The 20,610-nt window shown below is 33.7% G+C and overlaps 1 protein-coding gene across 1 annotated transcript; it reads left to right on the top strand.

Moving 5' to 3' along the window:
- The first annotated feature begins 13,328 nt into the window (after positions 1–13,328).
- Positions 13,329–14,552, top strand: LOC130934797 (uncharacterized). Its single transcript, XM_057864331.1, has 2 exons — positions 13,329–14,067; positions 14,146–14,552. Exons 1-2 carry the CDS (start codon positions 13,329–13,331, stop codon positions 14,550–14,552), a joined length of 1,146 nt encoding a protein of 381 aa, XP_057720314.1.
- Positions 14,553–20,610: the final 6,058 nt, after the last annotated feature.

Here is a 20,610-nt window from a genome sequence, read left to right as displayed (position 1 = left end):
TATTTACATAGATATTTAACAATCCCACATATTAAACTATTCCATCATTGATCAAATGACCAATATTTCCTTCAGGATCCTCAAAGAAGTCAGATACATCATAATGAGTGGTGGAATTTTCAGCATCATTTGAAACAAAATTTGATTCCTTTCCTTTGTCATCCTTTTTCAAAGATGCCTAGTAAAGATCGACTAGGTACATTGGGGTACGACAGGTACGTGACCAATGACCATTTCCACCACAATGGAAACACTTATCTTTTGTTGATTTATTTTGCCCAATATTTCTTTCTTTATCCCACTTCTAGTGAGATCCTCTCTTTTGAACATAATTCTTTTTCCTTCCATAATTTTTCTTGTTATTAAAACCTTGTCATTTACCTCTTCTGGGGTAATTTGCCGCATTTACTTCAGAAAATAGCGCGGCGCCAGCTGGGTGTGCTTCATGATTTTTTAAAAGTAACTCATTGTTGCGTTCAGCAACAAGAAGGCAAGAAATTAACTCAGAATATTTTTTAAATCCTTTTTCTCGATACTGCTATTGCAAGAGCACATTCGAGGCATGGAAGGTCGATAAAGTTTTCTCTAGCATATCATTGTCAGTTATCTTTTTCCCACATAATTTCATTCGTGAGGTGATTCGAAACATTACAGAATTATATTCATTTATGGATTTAAAATCCTGCAGACGCAAGTGTGTCCATTCATATCGGGTTTGAGGAAGTATCATCGTTTTTTTATGATTATACCTTTCTTCAAGGTCTTTCCAAAGATCTGCAGGATCTTTTAATGTGAAATATTCATTTTTCAATCATTCGTCAAGATGACGATGAAGAAAAATCATGGCTTTGGCTTTATCCTTCTGAGATGCATTATTTTTAGCTTTAATGGTATCTCCAAGATCCATTGAATCAAGATGGATTTCAGCATCTAATATCCATAATAAATAATTATTTCCAGATATATCAAGAGCATTGAATTCAAGATGAGAAAGTTTTGACATACTGAAAATTTGTTATCTGGGTGTTCCTAAAAATTTGATTAGAGTCTCATCTTGATAACGTGTTGTTAAATAAATAAGGAAGAGGTAATAAAATAAAGTATAAATAGAAAAATACTACTATCAGTATTTACCAATACTATTATACTATTATAAAGATAATATATTAATATTATATTAGTAGTATACGAAGAGAGAAAGTAAAGAAGTACTTTATTGTATAAGAAAGAGAGAGAGAATGTTTATTGTTAATATTGCTGTGTATATTGTCTCATACCATGCCCCCTATTTATATATGTATAGGGTTCATATTTTCAACCTTCATTAAATGTAAATTCTTTCTTGGTAACATGAATACTGAGTCACGCATGATATTAATAGACATCCATATCCTTTGTATTTATCACAACATATCTAATGTTTTTGAAAATTTTGTAAAATATCTTTAAAGTTAATTTGATTTAATTATATCTTTAATATTTAAAATGAGTTTTAATTTTACTTTTTATTTTAATTTTTGTAAATTAAATTTTTATTTTAATTACAGACTCAATAATCACATTACGTTCTTTCTCATCTACTCTTATTTAGAAGTGGCAACACTACCCGAATCCGCGGATACCCACTCAAGACGGGTTTTAACGGGGCGGGGGCGGAGGCAGGATCGGGTTTAGGTTAAACCTGCCTCCAGTATATATATATATATATATATATATATATATATATATATATATATATATATATATATATATATATATATATTATAATAATAATAATAATAATAATAATAATAATAATAATAATTAGTAAAATAATTAATAATATTGTATCATATTTAAAATTTTATTTTAATTTATATGATGCATGTAATGATGGTTATATAAATTTTAAAATTTAATTTTCTTTGTTGAATTTTAAGGGCGGAGTAGGTACCCCCAGAGGCAGGTTAGGGTTTAACATTTTATTACCTGCGGATAGAAGCGGGACAGGTTCAATGCAGATTATTGTAGGACGAGACGAAGTTGGATAGGGCAAAAACCCGCCCCTACCCTCCCTATTGCCATCCTTACTCTTATCTCTAACAAATACAAAAAAAAATTCATATTTTTACTTCTATCATTATCATCATATACTCTACCTCCACATCTCACTTACTGATATATGATTAAAAATCACAGTATCATTATCAATAATATTAGAGCCATTATAACATAAACACCTAATATTTTTTTAACCTTTTAAATCCTCCTGTTCGTTCTTGAGGTGAGTTCATGAACTGAGGGAATGAAGGTTGGAGATCCTACTTCAGTGACAGAACTAGATTGGGTAGGTAACTTACAAGATACTCCGATGCCAAAATCAGTAGTGTTTTAAGTGAGATGGAACAAGTGTCTTTACTTGCTAAGCACCTTTCCCTTTTATTTATGCTTCTTTGGGTAATGCCGTTTTTCAACATTTAATACCTTTAAATTACATCCTTAACGTCTGGATTCAGCAATTTCAGACTTTGCTATGCTGCCGTTATGGTGCGTTTAGTGAATTATCGTAATGTCAGATTCTTATTTACTCGTTATTTCATTGCATTACTATTTGTCTAGAATAGTGCTTTCAACTTGGATTCTTGGACCCTGGCTTTTTTGTCACAGGTATCCGAGTTTATGAATCCGGTTTGCTCTTCAATTGGGACACTAAAAGGTTCTTTGAACGGTTATCATTTTTCTCGTTTTGCGAATCATTAGCCCATTTTCGAATTATCTCTCCAGTAATAAATGCAACATTATTTTAAGTTTAAATAGATTTTATTTCTACTTTACCTTTTTCACTTTCTAAACCATTTCACTTCCCAAATACGACCAATTATCTTTCTTTTTCTCTTTAAATTTCTCTTAGCTTTTGTTTTGTTGCGAGCATTTTTGTTTTGCTCTTTTTGACTCTCTACAAAACTTGCTTGTTGGGTCTGTTGGCTTGAGGAGGGTTAGTGATATTTATCAACAAACTCCACGATAATCGTCATTTGAGGTTAGTGAAGTTTCTATTTCTCCCCCATTTTGTGTTTTTACTGAAGAGATTCCTTTTGAACCATCGTTCTGCATGTTGTTCCTTTCATTGCGTCTGCTATATCTGATTATGCTCATTGTAGTAGGGCACCACTATTTCTAGTTTCCAAATAGTTGATTACTGTCTGCCCCCAATTTTCGTATTTCTCATGCATTTTGTTAGTTCATTGAGTGCTTTGAATGAACCATAGTCATAGGATTTGTCTTCCCAGAGTTTTTTCTTATTTATGGCAACGTAGTGGTGATAACATAATGGTAGTGCCTCTGTAGGTTTTCACGAGATGGCCAGGAAGAAGGTTGTTGTGAGCCAAGGATGTGGCGGTGCTGCTAATCCGCCGAGACCCCGTCCTGCCTCTATAATAAATAATGAGCTAGAGGTGGATATATACTCGTGGGTTTCCGAGGAAGTCAAGAAAATGCCTACCACAATTACTCAAGAAGAGCTTGATAATTTGAGGGAGGCTCAGGTCATCTTTGATTCCGACCTGAGCAACCTTTATATCTTCGCTGTTCTGAGGCCTGGAGATCGGTTATGCCACATAAACAAGCATGCCGGTACCGCTCCAGATTGGCTATGGATGTACGAGACCTTGTTTTCTTGGATCGGGGTTCGCTTACCTTTTACTGATTTCCAAATAAGCCTGCTAACACATACTGGATGTGCTCCTTCCTAGCTCCATCCCAATTATTGTGCCATTATCCGAGATTTTGAGCTTTTGTGTTCGTTCCTGGATATTGAGCCTGCTCTTAGAGTTTTCTTCTATTCTTTCACTCTTACTGTCCCCTTTAGATCCCAAGGCCGAGGGTTCGCCTCTTTCCGAGGTGTCCCTAATAGAAAAATATTTACTTTGTTTGAGAAATCCTATCATGGATTCAAAGAAAATTTCTTTAAGATTGGAGGGGTAGATGACACGACTCCCTTCTTTTTTACTTTGGAGGGTGCCAAAAGATTTAATTTTTGTTGGAACTATAATGTCTCTTCACAGTGAATCCAAGTTTCCGGTGTGAATGCCAACGAATTTTTGAGTATCAATTTGTTAATGATATTGTGGAGTGTGCGTCCTCTAGTTTTAAGGGACATTCTCATAAATGAACAAGCTGTTCGGAATGCTATTAGTAAGATTCATGACTTTCATATCCTTGTTTCTTGCTTTGGTACATTTTTTGTTTCTCTATCTCATGAGTTCCTATTTGCTTTGTTTTTCAATTGATATGGCCGGGGGACTTTCAACTATTGCCGAAATGAAGAGGAGATTGGCAACTCAACCTCCAATCATGGCCAGTGGCAACAAAGTTTCTTCTTCCGCCACTATTAGTCGTCAACCACAATCTCGGAGAGTTGGAGAGAGTGGGAAAGGGCAAGGTCCTGAGGTCCATGTCTTAGAAGAGGATTCCCTTGCCAACTCTCCAATTAAAAAAAAAACTAAAGATTGTTGGACAAGATGATACTGCTGCTTCAGTTCCTACCTCCTTCAGGCATGTGCTAGATAAAGGTTTTCGTGCTCTTGACTTTATATATCTCCATTTTATGGATGAAGATACGAGGGGGGTACTTGCCAAAATGTCCTTGGAGGACACCCTTCCTCGAGTTCAGAGAATGCTTCTCTGCTCGGCCACTTATGTCCGCAATGCCGAGGTAGAGATCTCAAACATCCATTCGGACTTCCTTTTAAAGGATAAGATGATTGCTGATGCTAACGCCCAGATCCAGAAGCTAAATACCTCAGTTTCCAGTTTTCAAAAAAAGCAAACTTTCTTAGAAGACGAGGTCAAAGTTCTTAAAGAGACGAATGCTGCTTCCGATTCAAAGGAGGAAAACCTGAAGAAGCAAATTTCCGAGCTGATAGGGAGAATTGATGAACTCGACTTTCGGTAAAAAGGGCGGATACTAGAAATAGGGCTTTTTCGGACGAATTTTGAGACGAAATCGAAATAAATTTCAAACAAATTAGAGACAAAATATTTCTTTCAAACAAAATTGGGACGAATTTTTTTTGTCCCAAAAAGCCTTATTGCTAATTTACATTTTGTCTGAAATTTCGTCCAAAATTTTTTTCAGACGATTTTGTGACAAATTTCGAATAGGCATTTATCTACTAGATTTTTAACTATTATGATGTATTTTAGACAAATTTTAGACAGATTAGCCAACATAAAGACAATGTATTTCAGACAAATTTCAAACGTAAAAATATTTCATTTTAGACAAATTTCAAACAAAAAATATATTTTATTTCAGACAAATTTCTAACAAATTTAGTCAAATATAACAATTTTTTTCGAACAAATTTTAGACAAATCAAATATTTCTTTTCAATTAAATTTCAGACAAATTTAATTTAAAAGAATTTACATATTTGAAACAAATTTCATACAAAAAAAAATTATTTTCGCACAAATTTTCTACAGATTTAATATAATATTTCAAACAATTTTCATACAAAATAATTTGCTATTTAATATATAAATATTTTAGAAAATAAATTGTATTCGATCTGCTTTCTATATTAAGACCATCATAATCATTTTTCTCATATTACATCATCGAAATTATAAACACATAATAAAGTCATAAAAAAGTTAATTACCATAAAAGAATTAAAAAATATTTATTATTAAAATACGTTTGTTTATAAATATAATCAAACTAAAATAAGAAAAAAAATACTTAAACTAAAACAAAGAAAACCTTTAAAAAGGTCAAATATCATGAATAAAATAAAATGTACTAACTAATTCACCTAAAAATTCCTTAATCTAAATCAGAAAATACATATACTCCTGACATCAATCACTTATATGTTATCATCCTCATCATCACTAGAGCCTGTCCCAAGCTCATCTTCTGCAGGATTAGACAAGGTTGAAGAAAGTAGGAGATTCAACTTTTTATACAAAGCATGAATTGTCTTTTTAGTAGAACCAATTCTTTTCTATTGAACCTTTAGTTGACGTCCTTGATCTTTTAACTTTTGCTCAGCATCATTCAACTTAACCTTTTGCTCTAACCACTGGAGAATACATAAATCACAACAAAATGTTAAATTCAAAGACATTGGCAAATGATAGAAAAAGAAAAGTGTTAATAGAGTTGAAGGAAAATTACTAACAATGTTAATAGGATCAAGAGTTTGTATTGAATCAACAACCATAGCACGAGGGGAAAGAAGCTGAGCTTTCTTCAATATGTCCTGAAAACTAAATTAAGATAAAAAAGTATACAAGTATCTACACTTCACCATACAGTTCTCGCAAGTTAAGGCTATTACATGAAATAATCGCTTAATAGGACCCAGACAATAACTTCAATAAAAATTCATGTATAAAACATAAAATAATATAGCAAGAAGAATGCTAGCAGCAAAACTAATCAGAAGTAATCCAAATTTCCACCTCAATATCAGTACTTAAATATAAATATATATCTTATTTAATCCTAAGGCGTTCTACTCTATTACCAATTTGCTCAAGGCTCTTTTACATGACACAAAACAAAATAAATGCAACCAAATTAGAGAATGTTAACTGACTCTAAACCCAAAGCACAGTCACAAATCAAATGTTAAACTTCAGTGCCCACATCAGGCAAGTCAAATATTATCCCAAACTACAATACCAGGATGAAGGAAAGAAACCCAATAAAAGCTAACCTCTTCACCAGACACATAAAACTCGAGATGCTTTGCCTTCACTGCAACCCTTTGCTATCATTGTTGCCATCTTCCAATCAAATTGTGACAATAAAAGAAACCATTAGTGGTAAGAGTTTTGTATCCTCTTAATTTGAAAGAAATCAAATTGAACTCCTCCCAAGTCCAATCAGTAAAATCTGAAACAAGATAGATAATAATAACATTACAATCCACAAGATCGATTCTGTTACAAGTGAGCCAATCATTTCACTTCATTTGTATCCTCTTAATTTATTTTGTGGCATTGCAGATGTGATCCAGAAAGAACTTATTGTATAAATATTGCTCTTATAAAATTTTAGTACCAGAAATAAAATCTCTCACACAAGGACATATTTATAAAGTTTAACTTTAATGCACTTTCAGGTTAAGCAATTTTAGACATGCATTCAATTAGGTAAAGTCACCTAGCAAAAGTAAACTACTTTTTTACATTGATTGTAGAAACCAACAAGTTTAATATCTTTCAACTTGTATAACTTTTACTACAAAACTTCAATTAGGCTAAAGTTTGGTTTGGAAACTCCTAACTTATCTAGCAACAAGTTTCTTGATTGCAACCCAATTGCTATTCAATTTTAAGAGTTACAAGTAATGGAAGTTGATGCATAACTTGCTGAAAACTGGTTCTTTCCAGCTTAAACCATTAACTTTCAAAAATTCACAACTCCCAATCCTTAACTCCTAAAATTCTGAAGCTTTAGAGAAATAAATCAAGTTAATCAAATTTTAAAACAAAATTAGTTTCGCTCCAAAACTCAGCTCGTCGGAGTCGCAGTACAACAAACAAGTTGCTACCATGTTTGAACTTTTCTGCTGCAGGATAGATTTATCGACCAAACTTTAAAAATTCGCCATAAATTGTGTATTTAACGAAAAGGCCTCAAATTTTCCAGTCCAGCTCCACATATTCCCAAGTTTAATCTAAATTTGGTCCCACGTAATTCCGATCATCACAGAATTAGTTATAGCTTTTCAAAGTTTCTGACTTCTTTTAGAAGTAATGCAGAAAATCAGATTTTATAATTCATCTTTGAAAAATCATAACTAATTCTCTAGTTAAGACGAAACCTTCAAAATTGAATATTAATAACTATACTTATTGTAGTTCGCTTAGCTTTTAATCTCATAACATTCCAATCTCTATTAAGTTGCTGGTTTACTTTCAAAGTTGCAATTTAATTTCAAAACTCGAATTTTTCAGCAAGCAATTCAAATCTCAAATTCAATCCTTTAAACATTTTCTAAACCCAATTCCAATCAATCATCAACTAAATCCATCACCGATACAAAAATCATATAACCAACTCAACAGCAATAAATCCAACATAATCCATCAAAATTTAGAATTTTCATCAATCACTCATCAACAATTCATATTCCACCCATGATCAATCAATTCCACAAAATCCACAATTTCAATCAATTCACAGCCACAATTCAACATTCACACAACCAATCAATTACTCTCAATAATTCAACCTATTTGCAGTTATTCAATAAACTTTATGGGCATTCTTAAATTAAAACCATTTAAAATTTAAACCCCCTACCTCGATGCCACAATCGTATTATTTAACGCAAAAAGCCCCTTTATCACTAATCGTGGCAGCAGCAGCGACAGTTTCAACATAACCGGGATAGAGCCAGCGACACCAACTATTATCACACTCGCAGCAACAATTTCGACATTTCCGGCAGAACACAGCAGTACTAAAACAACGATATTGGCTACCGTAATTAGAATAAGAATATAACAGAAAAACAATGCTAAATAGAACAAGAGTGAAAGCGTTACAGGGTTTTGAACGGGAGAATCGATGTCAGAATGAAAAGGATGGCGCAACAACTTGTCTTCTCTGGTGACAAGCTTCAATTGTGATAATTCCAGCAAACTCAACCGAGTCAAGAACATCAGAAGCAAGCGCAGGGTTGTTACAGAGCAAATAAGGTTCAGAGGTGGTGATTATGGTAGCTAGGCACGATTAACTCACCATGAATTCTGGCGGCGACCAGGAATTCCAGCGGCGGCAGAGGAACGGCTCCTCCTCTGTTGCGTCACTTCCTCACACGCGTTGCTTCCTTCCTTTCTGCAGTAGCATCAACGGCGACCTCTTCTCCCTATTTGGTTCCTCCCAACGATGGTGGTGGCTTCTATCAACGGCAGCGGCGGCAAGGCGCGGCGACGGTGGCAACGAAGACGAGCTCCTCTTCCTCGCGTCACGTCTGTCTCCCTCAACGCCTCTGCAAAGCAAATCTTTCTCTCCTCCGGCACCTCAACGACAACGGTGACGGCAGTAAGGACCCAGCCGCGTCGTCCCCTCCTCTCTTCCCCTCTTCTCCCTCGAGCTCCCCCTTCTCCATTCTCTGTTTCCCTTTTCTCCCTCATTTACTGAGTGTTGTGTGCGTGTGTTTAGAGATTTAGGGTAGTAAATTGAGAAATTTGGGATATTAGGGTTTTTATTAGAAATTTTTAGGATTAGAGTAAATATATATGAGTAATATAACAATTTTATAAAATATTTGAGATAAAATAATAATTCAGAAATCAAATATAATACTATAAAGATTACTTTCAAAACGCATAAGATTTTATTGATCAATATATCAATGAGTTTAAATAATTACTTTTAATTTAAATTATAAAGTAAACATACTAATCACATTTTATAAAATATGGTTTAAATCCTAATATCAATTATCTAAATTAAATCATATAACTTTTTATTATTTTTCTGTCACCAGAACTTTAATTTCAATTTATATGAAATAACTAATTATAATAAAAGTTGTCCAAAAATATTAACTGACTTAAACTTAAAGTATTTACGAAAATCCATTTAATCATTTTTAATAAGTTAATCTCTAAGAGCTCAATTTAATAAAATAAACTGTAATTTAATCACAATACAAATTTCTTAAATTAAATTATATAATACTTCTATTACTAAATTTTAGTTTCAAATTATATGAAATAACCAATTATAAAAATTACACAAGAATTGTAATTAACTTAACTCAAAATATTTAATAAAACTAATCTAATTATTTTTAATTGATCAATTTCTAAAAATAAAGAGTGAAGGGTTCGGAGAGAGGGGTGGGTGCAAGGATTTTCATAGCAGTGATGAAGATGAAGGGCGGGGTGCCGAAAAACCTTTGGTGTATTTATTTGTATTTTTTTTTTAAATTTTTAATATATCTTAATCTTACATTGAAAAAGTATATGATTTTTTTTATTTTATGTGATTTTTTTATTCTTATTTATTATTTGTATTATTTTTTTAGAAGATTGGATATAATTTATTTTTAAGTTTTTATATATGTGATTCTTTTAGATACACTTTGTCTTAAATTTTGAATTATTATAACGTAAGTAATTAAAAGAATAAATTAAAAAATAATAGACTAATTTAAAATATAAACAATATTTTTATATTAAATGTTAAAATTTTTCGATAAACATTTGAAATTCGTTTGAAAATTGATGCACTTTCAAACAGAATTTACAAATGATGTTATTTTCATTCTAAATTTGTGGAAAAAAATTTTAGCTACTTCGAAGGATAAGCTATAGTAAAAGCATTTAAGACTAATTATAGACAAATTTGGAATAGAATTAACATTTTTCAAAATGCGTCCCAAATCCGTCTGAAGTTATTGCGCATATTCAGATGGAATACAGACGAATTATAGTTTTTGTCCAAAATGTGTTGCTAATCTGTATGAAAATTTTGGCGCCATTCAAAAAAAATTGGCGCCAAAATTTGGGACAAAATATAGACAAATTAGAACAGAATATATTATTCCAATGTCTCCACTAAAAATTGTTCAACATTTGTCTCAAATTTGTCCGAAATAAAAAAAAGTTATTCAGACGGAATAAATTTCGTTTAAAGTTTTCGTTCGAAAAAATTCTATTTCTAGTAGTGGCAGCTGTGGATGGAGTTTTTGATGCCGCACAAAACATCCTTAACCAAATCAAAGTAAAGGCTCCCGACCTGAACGTCTCTGAAATCGACACCTTCAAGAAGGTGGTGGATGGAAATTTTGTTTCTATTTTATAATTTTATAATATTTCCTTAAGTTTTGTGAGCTCTTTGGTTTGGAACTTTGGTATCTTTTGTAGTACTTTTGAATACTTATGTGGTATTTCCCTCATTATAATTGAGGTTCCTTTTATGCCTCCAAGTGATTTCCGGGATTATTTTATACGTGCTAACGTTTTACTGCTTTGACATGCTAAAGAGATACTTTGAAGGTTTAACATAACCATTGAAATATAAAATTAATTTGCAAAGGAGGTTTATCATAATCATTGGAATATAAAAGGAGACTTAGTGCTTGTTTCGGCGTCATTATTTTGATAAAAAAAATCTTTTTTTTTTATTTTTTAGCGTGTTTAGCAAATTTCTAGTAGTAAAAGTAAAAGCACTAGAAAAATAAAAAAATTTTTTTTGAGAAGCTGTAATTTACATATTTTTTTAAAAGATCTTTTTCTCTTCAAAAAAAGATGTTTTTCATCTAATAAATAAACAAAAAAGTACTTTTATATCGTTATATCCAAACATAATTGATAGATAAAAAGATCTTTTTGCATGAGATACCCAAACATAAAATTACTTTTACTTTTTCATAAGATTTTTTAAAAAAAGATATTTTATTAGAAGCTCACCCAAACAAACTCTTACACTTGCTCAAGCACAACTTTTGCAAAGAAAACTTAAAGCACGTTTGCTAAATACAAATAGGCCTCGTTAAAAACTTAAGTAACTAAAAAAAGAGTGTTTTTATTCTCTTGAAAATTAAAAATTCTAGGAATAATACCTTTTTAAATGGGTTGTGTTCCAACTTTTCAGAATCTCAGTACCATTCAATGCATCTAGCTTGTATGTTCCTTTTCTTAATACCTCTTTTATTCGGCAGAATTCTTTTCAACCCGGAATGAGCTTGTCCCTTGTTTCTGAGGATCCGGCATCAGCCTGTCTTAAAACTAAATCCTCAAGTTGAAAGCTCCTATGTCGGACTTTGGTGTTATATATCTTGGCTATCCTTTGTTTCAAAGCTTGCTCAGCTAATTAGCGCCTACTTCATAAAAATTTTGCCTCTATTCTCGCAAAAAAAATTTCTGTCTTTAAATTGCGGCTGTTTTTTTGCTTATGGAAAGAAGTAATGTGATAAACCATGAAATGGAAGGAATGCAAAATATTGCACTGCTACGAGTCAAAGACAAAACACAAGTTGCGTTTTGTATTTTTTTTTTATTTTGAAATGCACCAAACGTAGTTTACGTTTTGGGTTTTTCAATTTTTTTTTTATTTCGGTTTAAGGCTAAATGCAACTTGCGTTTTATTAAGTTAGAAAAAGAAAAATTTTTTGAGACCTACAAAACGCAGGTTGTGTTTTGTTAGTGTCAGAAATTTTTTCTTGGAAGCCCCAAAACGTAGGTTGCGATTTATACACAAAATAATATTTAAATCCACACGTTTGCCTATAAATACGAAGTCCGGTTCATTCATCTTCATCTTCACTTCTCCTCTTGCTCTTTCTTGCATAAAGTCCTTAGTAGGGTATTTTTTTGGCAAATAACTATGTCAAAAAAATAGAGTTAGATAAGGCTGAAGTTATGGAAGGTGTTGCAAACTTGCGAGTATATTATAATGGTGAGGTTATAACAAACACACATGAAGGTGTGACTTTTGTTTGTGAATGTCCGTTGTCATTTGCCATTTCCATGTACCATGAGTTTTGTTGAGTTGCAAAATGGTCTTTGTAATAACATTCAAAGCCACATTTTGAAAAGGGTGAGCAATCTTTTATACAGAAGTTCTGTGCAAGTATTTGGTAGGCTAATACAGTTTCAAATGATGCCCATCACTGACAATACCAGTATGCAGCAGATGTTGTATATTTATCAACAAACCCGATCTCACGTGCCGATGATAGAGTTATACGTTGAGTTTGAACAGCAGTCGGGGATGAGTATGGTCGGCGACGAGATCAATGTTGATGAGCTCGGGGATATAGATTGGGAAGAAGATCATAATGACAGCGAAGAGGAATTCGAAGCTAACTATGAAGTCGATGACGAAATCGATGACGGAGACTTGGCAGGCAATCCGGCGGTGCAAGATGAAGCGAATGCCATTGTAAGCCAACACCCGTTTGGTGTTCCGTCTTTTATGCGGACTCTAGATCTCGAAGCGATGCATGCCCTGGAGTTTTCTGAGTATGCGAATACGGGTATGTTATGATTATTAACTCAAGTTTTCTGTAAATTATTTTCCTGGTCTGACTGATGGCGGTGCGCATGTCATAGGTGAAGGCAACGTTGCGACGGAAGATGGCGAGTTTAGTGTCGGAATAGAATTTGGTTCGAGAGAGTCGGTGATATCTGCAATCAAAAGCTACACCATCTCTAGAGCAGTTGATTACATTGTGTATGAGTCTGAGCCGTAGACATTCTATGCGAAATGCAAAGGGTATGGTGCAGGGTGTGACTGGCTTATCCGAGCTAGCTTGATTCGAAAAAAATCTTGTTGGGAGATCATGAGATACAATGGCAATCACACGTTCACCATGGGCACGATTTCACAAGATCATGCCAAGTTGGACTCAGACACAATTGCAGATGCCATTACGCTGTTGGTCGAAGCAGACCCCTCGATAAAGGTGAAGTCTGTTATTGCAGAAGTTCAAGGCAGGTTCAACTACACTGTGAGTTACCGCAAGGCTTGGTTGGCAAAGCAGAAAGCTGTCGTAAAAGTTTTCAGTGATTGGGAAGTTTCTTACCAGACTCTGCCAGTATGGTTGAAAGCAATGACAGTGAAGATGCCAAGGTCTCGTGTTCAAATTAAAACGCTCCCCGTTTACCGTGAGAGTGAGGAGGTTCAAGGTGTAAGAGTTCTGCACCACATTTTTTGGAGCTTCTATCCGTGTATTGTAGGATTCAGACACTGCAAGCCACTGGTGCAGGTTGATGGCACGCACCTGTACGGAAAATATAAAGGTGCACTTCTGGTAGCGGTTGCACAAGATGGGAATCAAAATATTGTGCCTATTGCATTTGCGATTGTCGAGGGCAAGGCAGCAGACGCGTGGGAGTTTTTCCTAACCAATTTGCGGAGATATGTTGTTACCATTGATGGTGTGGATATTATTTCTGACCGCCATACCTCCATCGACGCTGCAATAGCTCGCAGTAACGGTGCATGGTTACCACCAAGGGCGTGGCACATGTACTGCATCAGGCACATCGGGTCCAACTTCTTAAGGAGGTTCAAGGCTCCATATTTGCATAAACTCATGGTGAACACAGGTATTTCAACTCGATGTTATGGTTTTATTCATGGTAAATTTGTGGCATCTGCTTATGATTAAATGGTTTGTTCAACAGGCTATTCTAGGACGGAGCAGGAGTACAACAAAAACTACCAGAGGCTTAAAGAGCGGGGTGAGACATATACTCAATGGTGCGATGAGATCGGTGTTGAGAGATGGGTGTTGGCATTCGATGGTGGTCATCGTTGGGGACATATGACGACAAACTTGGTAGAGTGCATAAATTCTATTCTGAAGGGTGCACACAACCTTCCTTTGACTGCTCTTGTCCGGTCAACTTTCTATCGGCTGAATGAGTTGTTCACTCGGAAGAGTACCGAGGCTCATGAGCGTCTCCGCAACAGATTCACGTATTCAGAATTTGCAACGAAGAGAGTTAAAGAAAGCTTCCGACGTGCAGGAAACATTGTGGTCAACCGGTTCGACAAGCGCAACGAGATGTTTGAGGTTCGCGAAATGTAAGATGGTACCATTTACACTGTTAACCTTGCGCAACGACACTGCGATTGTGGCCATTTCCAGGTCGAGCGACTTCCATGTCGCCACGTGCTTGCATGTTGCGCCAACCAGCGTCTTGATTGGCAAGTGATCACATGGCTCTGTGTCTTTGCACCGCCGGACCCAAGCAATATTAACCTTCCCCAGCACGTGATCTTTCGGACTGGGCTCCCGATCAAAACACGCAATGCAGTTCTCCACCAAGAACTGGTGACTGCTATCTGATCTACCCGTAACGGCCTCCCCATTAACCGGGAGGCCAAGAATATATGAAACATCTTCCAGTGTCACTGTCACCTCACCGACCGGAAGATGAAATGTATGGGTCTCTGGCCTCCATCTTTTGACCAAAGCACTCAGTAGTGCAGAATGACCTCTCAGTTCGCCTACTCGTGAAACGTGTTGAAACCTAGTCAGTGCTAGTGAAGCTGCAGCTACCTCGTTAAAGGTCTTTGACGGATCTAATTTTCTAGGCAACAAATTCCTGATAGCCTACGAAAAAATTAATAATAATAATAATAATAATAATAATAACACAGTTACTAATCCTAATAATATTATAATTATTACACAGTATTCTATGGCTAGCAATCATAATAATAATAATGTCAATAACAATAATATATAACAATAATAAAAAAACCAATAACTAAACACAGGGGTGTTCAAAATCGAACCGGATCGAACTAAATCGACTGACCGAACCGAAAAAATCGAAAACCAAAAACCGAAAAAATCGGAAAAAACAAGTTTTACTATTTTTATTGCGGTTCGGTTCGATTTTCGGTTCTGACCATGAAAACCCCAACCGAACCGAAGCGAACCGAACCGGTATATGAAAAACCCTAAAAACCAACCCCCATCCCCTCCCAGACCCCAAACGCGAACACCCCCCAACTCCCCAAGTCGTGACCTAAAGTCACATAACCCCCCTCACCCCCAATTTCGAAACCTAGCTTCTCTCGCTCTCTTCTCTCAGTCTCGCCCTCGCAGTCGCTCTCTGCTGCTCTCAGTCTCGCCCTCGCAGTCGCAGAGTCGCAATCCCACCAGCCACCAGCACCCGAAGCCTTCTTCCCAGTTCTCAGCGAGCACCGACCCAGCAGGCAGCAGCGTTCTTCCCAGCAACGCCCAGCGTCGCCAGCGAGCACCGACTCACCGACCCAGGAACGTTCTTCCTAGTAGCGCTGAGCCGCCGACCCCAGTTCCCACCGAGCCTCCATCGTCTTCTATAATGGAGGCTAAGCCTCATGTTTGGTTTTTTGTTCTGAATCTATTTTTATTTTTAAATTCTGGTTTAGTCTTATTGATTCTAATTTATAATTAATACTTGGTTGAATTGTTCTTGATTTTATGGTTGAGTTGTTGATTCTGATTTCGTTTTTTATTTCTAAACTTTTTGTTCTGTTTTGATTTAGGGATTTAGGGTTAATTCTGATTCATGATTTTCAATTCTATTTGTATATTTTGGTTTACAGGTTTAGGGTTGTTGGTTCTGATTTTTTGGTCGAAGGTTGTTAGATTTTTATTCTCTGTTATGATTTTATTTGTTGTTGATTTACTAAAATTGCTTCTGATTGTTGTTCATTGTTCATTGTTCAATGTATTGTTACGACATAGCCTGAATAGTTGTTTTTTCAATTCCCACTGTATGGAATGGATGTTAGCAAGCAAAGTTGTATTCACTGATCATGATATCTGGAAAGCTGTTTTTGGTTTGAAGACCATATATTTAGAACTCTACATGGATGAATCATAGGCCACAGTATGAAAATCAATTATTTCCAATGGCCTTTTTCATCCTTCCTTCTAGTCTATTCTAGAGTATACTAGGTGTTTTGTTTTGTTTGCATGCTTTAGAACTTTATGAGCTAGTGACCCTTTTCCTCTATTGATTTTAGGACTTTATTGCTGGGTTCAGTATTCATTGTTTTATTTGTTGTTCATTCTTTGGGGAAATTGCTTCTGATTGCTGGTTCACTAGTTCAGTGAGTTTCTCTCCATGCATCAATCCTAGACCACATATTTTGTCTGCTCCAACGAAAAGGCACCTCACTCAACTAGTCAACTGTGATAAAATTCTTATTTAATTAGTTTGTTTTATAATTAAATAAAGATCTCTATTTTGAAGCTTTTAATGGAGTTATATATTAGAGATACACTTGACTTGTAGGTCGCTAATTAAATTTGGTTGGATATCATTGTATTCAGGAAGAGAACAGAGAAGGAGAAAATAGAGTGTATATCATTAACTTATGTAGCAAATACTGATATACAACTGAATCTGTTATCATGTAACTGATTTTCCTATACCATTCTTACATACTCTTATCCAGTAAAATTTTTTCACTCTCAAAGGGAGAGGGGTGAGGCTTATATAATATTTCCTAACAAGAATTATATAGTGTATATATGACTCTAAACCTCCGAAAATTAGGTACGACACCAGTTCATCTTATACTTATTTTCTTTTTGACTCAATAATTGATTATTTGAATTCCTTTTGTCATTCAATTTTATTAGATCAAGATTTTGTTAGCTATTGGAAATTTGTTTTTGTCTATTTTAAGGTTATGACTTTGTGAAATAGTATGGTAATATTTCTTTTGAATTGACTGAAAAAAACCGAAAAACCGAACCAAACCAAACCGATTTTAATTGGTTTGATTTGGTTCGGATGATCTTGATAAAAAAATCGAATCAAACCGAACCGCAGTTTAATTAAACGATTGAATCGGATGACTTTTCGTTCAAAAACCGTATCAAACCGCATCACAAACACACTAAACAGTATTATTACTATTATTATCTTAAAAAATAATCATAAATTATTAATAAATAATAAACAATTATTAAACATTATTTACTTTCCATTAAAAAACAATAACCATTTATTACTATCATTACACAGTATTATTTATTTATTATTAGAAAATATTAATAATTTATTTACACAACCGTATCATAAAAATTAATAATAAATTATTTAAAAATAATAACAAACTTTAAATTTATTTTTATAATTTATTAGACAGTACGACTAGTATGATAAAAATTAATAATAAATAATTAAAAAATAATAACAAATTTATTAAAAATAATAAAAATTTATTATACAGTATTTTTTATTACTAAAAAATAATTATATTAATAATAATAACAATAACAATGTCACTAACAATAACAACATTAATAATAATAGCAATAACAGTTACAGTAATCACAATAATAATAATAATAACAACAATAATAATAATATTAAAATTAACAATAACACTATCAAAATAAGAAAAATATTTACCCATTGAGGATGATCAAAATATTTAATAATGTATTCTTCCGGTTTGGTAAAATTACGAACCATTATTTATAAAATCCTTTACCGTAAACTTCTTCTTTTTCCACACTTCTTCACTTTTAAACTTCTTCTTTTTCCACACTTCTTCACTTTTACTTCTTCGGTTTTTCCTTTCACTCTGGTTTCACTCTCCTTTCACTCTCGTTTCACACCCATTACTCCTATATATCTGCGTTTGGTCTTCGTTTTTATAAGCAAATTTACTACCCTCCATGACGCGTGTCACACATGCAGCTATGGTGGCTACCAAACGCAACTTCCGATTTGCTCTAGCAGGCTGACAAACGCATCCTGCGTTTTGCCTTCTCCAAAGCTGGTCAAAAGTGAAGCTGTTTGCATGTAGGGGACACAGAGTCATGTTTCGTTCTTTGATTGCCTGGGCCTGTCAAACGCAAGCTACGTTTTGCAGCGTGTTCCTCTTCCTTATTTTTCGTCAGTGCCAAAACGTAACTTGCGTTTTGTGCTCTCTGACAATGCCAGCTCCACATTCATGCATTATACACCATGCATCTATTTTTTACCAATTCACCATTTTTTAATCCATTTACAAATTAATTTCTGTTAAATTGCCATTCAAAACAGTTTGCAAAAATTTCCATATTTTAAAAAATTTTGCCATCCCTAACTCACACCCCTCCATGGTTGTTGCTTCAGTCCAGGACACCACCTCCTTGCAACAGAACTAGAACACTTTAAAAGATGGAGGTTAAAGTTGAGTGTTTATGGTTTTCATGGCTTATGGGTTGTATTTTTTGTTTTGGTTTAAAAAAAATGTTCTGGTAGTATAAAAATAATTTATTTAGACGCCATTAAGTAATTAAAAAATAGTTATTATTATTTTTTTATTTTTTTGTGTGTTTAAAAAAGATTTTATATTAAAAATATAAGTATTAAAAAAATAAAAATATATTATTTTTAAAAATTATCATTTATATTTTTAAATTTTTTTTTATTTAAAATAAATATATTTTAATATAATAAATAAAAATTATTTTTATATTATTATACCTAAAAATATTTAATTAACTTTTTAATTTGCTATAATAAGTTTTGTTTATTTAATTAACTTCATATAACAAATTTGATCACCTCGCCTTCTTGCAAATAGGGGTGGATTAAATACTTAGAAAAACTTATTATAGCAAATTAGCAAGTTTCCAAGAAAAGGCCGCTCCCTTAATTTCCACACAAAAATTGGCTTAATTTTGTCCTTTACTTGTGACAATTTTTTGTGCACTATATATGTAAGAATTTCAAGTATGAACTGAAGACTCTAGTGGCTATTTTTTATTTTTATGGAGAATTTTTGTATCCCAAGATGAATTTCTATTTGATTATTTAATAGGAAAATAATAATATTATTTTCAAATTCATAACAACTTTTTTATTTTAATTATATTATTTTATTCTTATAGTCAAATTGATAACGATATTATTCCAAAACTATTCAACGTTTTTTTTATAGGAATGTATTCATAAATAGCAAAAAAATATAGAAATAAAAAAAAAAGAAAAAAGATACGCAGGGGGTTGGTTCCTACTCTAGGACAACTAAATTAAAACAAAATTATAATAAAAAAGATAATAACTTGAATAAATCTCGTAGTGGTTCTTGAAATTTATGCCATTATCTAATTTAATTTTTGAAATTTTAATTTTACTATGTAGTCCCTCAAATCAAATACCATGCACCAAAATGATCCCTATAACCTTTTTCGACAGAGTCACCAACGATGTAGCATTCTATTGCCATGTTAGACATTGTAACATTTCAATTGAGATCCAATTTAGTTCATCCCCTTTTTATAACCTTAATTCATTCTCATCAATTCTTCTTCTTCTAAAACAACTTGAATAAATTCTCATAGTAGTCCCTGAGATTCACGTCATTATCCAGTTTAGTCTTCAAGATTCTAATTTCACTATAATAGTTCCCCAAATCGAACTCCAGGCACCAAAATGATCCTTCAACCCTTTTTCGGCATTGAGTCGCCAACAATGTGGCATTCTATTGCCACGTTAGACATCGTAACATTCTAATTGAGATACAATTTGATCCCTCCCCTTTTTATAACCCTAATTCATTCTCATCGATTCTTTCCAAACATAAGTTTCCTACATCAACCATCGTCAGTTCAGTTTCTAAACCTAAATTAATTAGTTTCTTACTTACACACACAACCCTCTAATGTATTTCTCAAAACATTTGAAGGAAAAACCAAAAAAGAAATAGATAAAGAAATTCTTTGCCAGATTAGAGATGTTGCTCACGAGGTTGAGGATGTCATCAACACCTTTGTGGTCAACGTGGCAATGTACAAGCATAGAACCAAGCTGGGAGGATGCTCCATGGTTTGGACATTTAAAGTTGCTATGCGATGTGGCTAAGAAAATAGACAGAATTAAAGCCACTGTCAATGATATAAGAGACAACAAGATCAAGTTTACTAATGCCTTCCAACAAGAAAGTGAATCATCGTCAGCAAGAGAGGACGAAACCAGATAACTTCTTTCCAAACATCAGTTTCCTACATCAACCATCGTCAGTTTAGTTTCTAAACACAAATCAATCCGTTCTTTACTTACATACACAACCCTCTAATGTATTCCTCAAAACATTTGAAGGGAAAACCAAAAAAGAAATAGACAAAGAAGTTCTTTGCCAGA

This window comes from Arachis stenosperma, chromosome 6 (assembly GCF_014773155.1).
Source record: "Arachis stenosperma cultivar V10309 chromosome 6, arast.V10309.gnm1.PFL2, whole genome shotgun sequence".
Lineage (NCBI taxonomy): Eukaryota > Viridiplantae > Streptophyta > Magnoliopsida > Fabales > Fabaceae > Arachis > Arachis stenosperma.
The sequence above is the reverse complement of the archived record's forward strand: the minus strand, read 5'-3'. Positions and strand labels throughout refer to the sequence as shown.